At 47.6% G+C, this 6,146-nt stretch overlaps 1 protein-coding gene across 1 annotated transcript in view; it reads left to right on the top strand.

The window, feature by feature from the left end:
- LOC122251061 (MAM and LDL-receptor class A domain-containing protein 1) overlaps positions 1-6,146 on the top strand; it is a 28,884-nt gene that overhangs the window by 7,329 nt on the left and 15,409 nt on the right. The window contains exon 6 of the mRNA XM_086555291.1: positions 4,539-4,688. Coding sequence (XP_086411417.1) covers positions 4,539-4,688 — 150 coding nt within the window. The remainder of the gene's footprint in view (positions 1-4,538; positions 4,689-6,146) is intronic.

The following is a 6,146-nucleotide window of genomic DNA, read 5'->3' as shown; positions in this document are numbered from 1 at the left end:
TCTCTCCTCTCTCACCCCTCTCTCTCTCTCTCTGTCTCTACCTCCTCTCTCTCCTCTCTCTCTCTCTCTCTCTCCTCTTCTCCTTTCTCTCTCTCATCTCTTCTCTCTCTCATCTCTCTCTCTCTTCGGCGCTCTCGCCTCGTTCTCTCCCTCCCTATCAATTTTGTTATGCGATATGGTGTGGTTCAATGATACTGAAATTACTCATCAAGATTTCTATTCATCAAAATCGCACATCAAATTAATAACTTAAGACAACACTAAAGAAGAAAAAATGAAGTACCCAACAGCACCCAATTTCCTTGCTTCATTTAGTCCCCAATTCGGTGACTCATTCGAGAGGCCACTCCTTCGTATACCAACTTAGAGCAACCACTCGGTACTAATTCAACTTAACATCTCTCTCGCTGTAATCACTCGCGCCATAACGCCCACAGGTGGAGTCGCGCCGTCGCGACTGACCTACGATATGAGATGAACACTGAGCCAGCCGTATAAGAAGGCTTGGCTGGTGACGGAGCCGAGTCCCAAAACTGGGGGCCCCTCTGGGGAAGTGGCCTTGGGAGTTTTCGCGGTAGTGAGGGCTTTGGCTTTGGGTCTTGTTGTTGTTGTTGTTGTTGTTGTTGCTTGTTGTAGTGGCTTATGACTTATTTTGTTGGTGTTTGTTTTATATTTGTTTTTTTTCTTTTCTGTCTTTCTTACTTTTTTCGCTGTCATTTTAGTTTACAGAAACTTATGCACACTTTAGTAGGCAGATAACGCCTGCGTCACTATGTGCACGCACTTTCACATTCGACTACACACACACACATACACACACACACAAACACATCATACCGCACACACACACACACATATATATATATATATAATATACTATATACATATATATATATATAGGATATATATATATATATATATATACATATATATACAGATATATATATATATATAGATACATATATAGTACATATATAATATTCATATATATAGATATAATATATTTATATAAATATATATATACAATAGTATATATATATATATATATAGAATATATATATAAGGTATATATATATATACCCTATCTGTATTTTCTCCATTCATCACGTACCAACCAACCTATCCAACCCCCTACCTACCCATCTATCCCCTATCATAAATACCGAACCCTACCTACCTACCTACATACCAACCCACGCTACCAACCCACCTACCCACTACCCCCCTATAATTAGTAACTACAGTTGTTTTAAAAAAAGAATACAACTAACCTAAAAAACATCCACGCACCTACCCACCTATCTATCTATCTATCTATCCCTATCTAACCATCCATCCATTGCGCATCCGTCGTCCTCATGAAACCAACCCTCCGCCACCCTCCCTCGCCCTCCGCGATCCCCCCTCCACCTCACCAGCCTGCCCTCTTCCAGTAACGCGCATCTACGGCTATGGCATCGAGAGGACAGTTCCAAGTCTCCTGATTGGACCTACCTGACGGAGGACGTGAACGACCGCCCTCCAAAGAACAACACCTCGGAACCGGTCGTTTTTTGTGTTCGCAGAGGGACGACCCTCATGAGGCGCCAAAAAGAAGGAAGCAAGGAGACGACCCCGCCGAGCGGCAGTGGTGACCACCGGCCAAGATCTCGTTCTCGGCCAAGGGCGACTTCAGCGTGGCCTTCGAAGCCGTCCCGAACGCGATGTACGAACGGTACACGGGATACGTCGCCGTGGATGACATCACCTTCAGGCCAGGGTCGTGCGAGAGTGAGTGCGGTGGGGCTCGGGGAGGGGGGGGGGGGGGGAGGGGAAGGGTTGCTTGTCTTGAGGGTGATGCGGTCGGCTTAGGGGGTTAGGGGAGTGAAGGTGAGGGGACGAGGGGATGGAGGGGAGTGAATGGGAGGAAGTGGGGGAGATACGTCCCGTGGGATGACATCACCTTCAGGGACCCCGCGGGTCCCATGCAATGGAGTTGAGAGAGGAGTGCGGTGGGGGTTGGGGGGGGGGGGAGGGAAAGGGGGATGGGGGGGGAGGAAAATGGGAATGAGGGGGCTTAGGGGGTGGGGAGGGGGAATGGGAGATAGGGGGAAGGGGAGAGGGCGAGGGTCGTGCAGAGAGAGAGTGAGTGCGGTGGGGGGCGTTCTCGGGGAGAGGGTTTGAAGTATGGGGGGGAGGGGAAAAATGGGAATGAGGGGGAGGGTAATGGGAGCTAGGGGTGGGGAGATGGGGAGGATGGGTGAGTGAATGGGGAGCGTTGAAGGGTCGTTTTCGAGGATGAGGAATGAGAGGAATAGGAATCAGGAGGGAGCTGGGTTGAGGGGTTGGGAAATAGATGGTGGAATGGTGGTTTGGAATGAGTGCGGATGGGGCTTGGAGTGGGGTTGGGGAAGGGGAGGGTTGGGGAATGAGGGAAGGGAAGTGGGGTTAGGGATTACGGAAGGATGGGTGGAAGGAAAGAATGAGGGGGAGGGGGTGGGGAGATGGGGAGGAGGGGGAATGAAAGGGAGGGGGTGGGGAGGAGGGAGGTTGGGGAATGAGGGGAGTGGGGTGGTGGAAATTGGAGAGGAGAAAGAGAAAGGGGGAAAGAGGAAGGAAGGAAAGAGAAGAAGAGAGAGAGAAAGGAAGAGGAGGTGAGGAGGAGAGGAAGAGGAAAGGAGAGGAGAGGAGGTAGGAAGAGGAAAAGAGGGAGGAGGAGCAAATGAAGGAGAGGAGGGGGAGAGAGGCAGGTGAAAGAGGTAGGAGGAAGGAGCGGGAGGAGGAGGGCAGGAAGGAGAGAGAAAGGGTAAGGAGGAGGGGGGGGGTAGGTAGGGGAAGAATAGAGGAAAGGGGAGGAAGGACGGAGGGGGAGGCGTCGGAGGGAGAGGGATGAGGAGGAGGTGAGGAGTAGGAGAAGGAGGGTAGATGGAGAGGGAGGGAAGGAGAGGAAGAAGAGAAGGAGGCAGGGCTAGGAGATTGGGAAGGGGAAGTGAAAAGAAGGAGGGAGGAAGGAGGAGGATGGAGAGTAGGGTAGGAAGGGGGAGGTAGGAGGAGGAGGAGGAAGAAAAGGAAAGGAAAGGATAGGAGGGGGTGGGAGGAGGAGGAGGAGGGGGTTGGGGTAAGGAGAGAGGAAGGGAGGAGAAAGGAGAGGGACTAGGAACAGGAAGGAGAAGGATAAGGAGGGTAGAAGGCAGGAGGAGGAGGAAAGAGGGAAGGCGGGAGGAGGAGGGCTGTGAGGAAGGAGAGAGTGAGAAGAAGGAGGAGGGAGGAAAAGGAGGGGAGGAAGGAGAGGCGGAGGGGCAGAGGGAAGGAGGGGGCGGAGAGGAAGAAGGAAGGAAAGGAAGAGGGAGAAGGAGAAAGAGAGAAGGAAGGAAAGGGAAGGAGGGGGGAAGGGGGGTGGGAAGGAGGGGAGGAGAGGGAGAAGGGAAAAGAGGGGTAAGGAGAGGAGGAAGGCGGTAAGGAGGGAAGTAAGAGGAGAGGCAGGAAAGAGGAGGAGGGATGGAGGAGGAGGAGATTAAGGAGAGGAAGTAGGAAGGTTGAGTGGGGAATGGGTTGGATTAAGGAGGGGGTTGGGGAATGAGGGGAGGGGATGGGGATTGGAGAATGATGGGGAAGGTTGGGGTAGAAATGGATGGGGTTGGTTGGGAATGAGGGGAAGGGGAATTGGAAATTAGGGTTTGGATGTTGGAGAATGAAGGGGAAGGGGATTGGGGGGTTGGGGGGGAATGGAAAAGGGGGGGAAGGGATGGGGGTTGGATTAGGAAAGGGATGGGTTGGAAATGATGGAGAAGGAGGGTGGGGGAATGAGGGGAAGGGGGATGAGGTAGTGGGTTGGGGTTGGATTGAGAATGATGGGGGTTGGGTTGAGGGGAAGTGTGGGTTGGGGAATGAGGGGAGAAGAGGGTTGGAAATGGGGGTTGGATGGTTGTAATGAGGGGGTTTCGTAAGGGAATGGGGAATCAGAGGGAGGGAATGGGGAGATGGGGTTTTGGGGGAGTAAGGTGGGAGGGAATGGGAGGGACCTACTTTTAACGAATGCATTAACAAGTACTCTTCTCAACCGAAATGTTTTAACGTTTCTTCTTAGAAACCTATTTACCGTTCTTTCATGTTTGTTTCTTTTGTTTTGTTCAATAAATTTCACATCATTTTGATTATTGTTTTTATTTTTTCTTATAAATTTCATATTACATCGTGTTTCTCATATAGTTTTGAAAGATTAATTTCACATTTTACTTTTTAATAAATTTCATATTCTATTTTTCAAAAATTTCATTCTCTATTTTTCAATTAATTTCATATTATATTTTTCAATCATTTTCATATTCTAATTTTGATTGAATTTCATATTTGAAGTCACATTCTATTTTCCAATAAATTTCCCACACTCTGTTATAACAAATTTCCCATTTTCTTTTTTGATGAATTATTCATTTTTATGATAATTTGCCCATTTTCTTTTATGTTAGATTTCCCATTTTCGTTTATGCTACATTTCCCACTTTCTTTTATCCTAAATTTCCCATTTTCTTTAATGCTAAAAATCCCATTTTCCTCAGACGAGTGTACCTTCGACTTCAACTTCTGCGACCTGACTAACGAGCCGAACAACGACGACTTCGACTGGTCGTTGGGTCGTGGAACGGAGAAGATGAACACGGGGCCAACCAAAGACCAGTCTTCTTTTATAAGCAATGGGATCACGAACGGTTGGTTCCTCTTCTCTCTCTCTCTCTCTCTCTCTCTCTCTCTCTCTCTCTCTCTCTCTCTCTCTCTCTCTCTCTCTCTCTCTTTCTTTTTTCTTTTTCTTTTTCTTTTTTTAGCTTTCTATGTTGGTTTGTTTCTTTTTTTTGGGCTTTTTTGGTTGTTTCGGTATCTAATCTTCTCTAGCTCTCTCTCTCTCTCTCTTTCTCTCTCTCTCTCTCTCTCTCTCTCTCTCTCTCTCTCTCTTTCTCTCTCTCTCTCTCTCTTCACAACACACTCAAAACTCTCTCAAAAACACACACTCGCTCGTCTCCGGTACAAACAACTCTCTCTCTGTTCTCCCTCTCTATCTCTGCTCTCCCTCTCCTCTCTCTCTCTCTCTCTCTCTCTCTCTTTCTCTCTCTCTCTTTCTGCTCTCTCTTTTCGCTCTCTCTCTCTCCGCTCCTCCGCGGTCTCAGCTCTCTCACACTGCTTTCTCTCCTTTCTCTTTTTCTCTCTCTCTCTCCCCTCTCTCTCTCGTTACTTCTTTTCTCTCTCTCTCTCGTCTTTCTCTCCTTTTTATCTCCTTCTTGTCTCTCTCCTCCTCTCACTCTCACCTCTCGGTGCTGGGCTCCCAAACTCTCTCGAGCCCTCAGTCTCTCTCTCTCCGATCTCTCCTCTCTTCTCACTCCCCCTCTCTCTCTCTTTCCTCTCTCTCTCTTCTTCTCCTCTCTCTCTCTCTCTCTTCTCTCTCTTTTCACTTCACTTTCTCTCTCTTTTCTCTCTCTCTTCTCTCTCTCTCTCTCTCTTTCTTTCTCTCTCTTTTCTCTCCTCTCTCTCTCTCTCTCTCTCTATCTCTCTATCTTTCTCTCTTTCTTTCTTTTCTTTCCTCTTCTCTTTTTCCTTTGCTTTTTTCTTATCTTCTTCTCCTCTCTCTCTCTTCTCTCCTCCTCTCTCTCTTCTCTATCTCTCTCTCTCTCTCCTCTCTCTCTCTCTCTCTCTCTCTCTCTCTCTCTCTCTCTCTCTCTCTCTCTCTCTCTCTATCTCTCTCTCTCTCTCCTCTCTCTCTCTCTCTCTCTCTCTCTCTCTCTCTCTCTCTCTCTCTCTCTCTCTCTCTCTCTCTCTCTCTTTCTCTCTCTCTCTCTCTCTCTCTTGTGACACAACGTGTTGCAGACCTAAAACCTGTAAACCTGCAACCTGAGATGTAACTTAGTTAAAATTAGCTTTTAACTGAATGACAGAAAATGTATTGGTTAGAACTTTAACATTTTAAAGAATTAAAGAATTACTAGTCTTGCTTATTATCTTGATACTCGTTTTCAAATGTAAAGTCAGTACTGCAGTATAGCCCTTCAGCGAATGTATGGATGACTGACGGTTCTCCAGAACCAACGGAAGTTAAGCTAGTTTGAGTAAACGCTCAGACATTTTCCCTTTGCTTTTTACAAACCATGCAAATTGCTCTGCTAACAAGATTGTCAATC

The sequence above is a fragment of the Penaeus japonicus genome, unplaced genomic scaffold (genome assembly GCF_977035675.1).
Source record: "Penaeus japonicus unplaced genomic scaffold, GWHDUDI00000001_assembly GWHDUDI00000030, whole genome shotgun sequence".
In the NCBI taxonomy this organism is placed as follows: Eukaryota; Metazoa; Arthropoda; class Malacostraca; order Decapoda; family Penaeidae; genus Penaeus; species Penaeus japonicus.
This window is presented reverse-complemented; position numbering and strand designations above follow the sequence as displayed.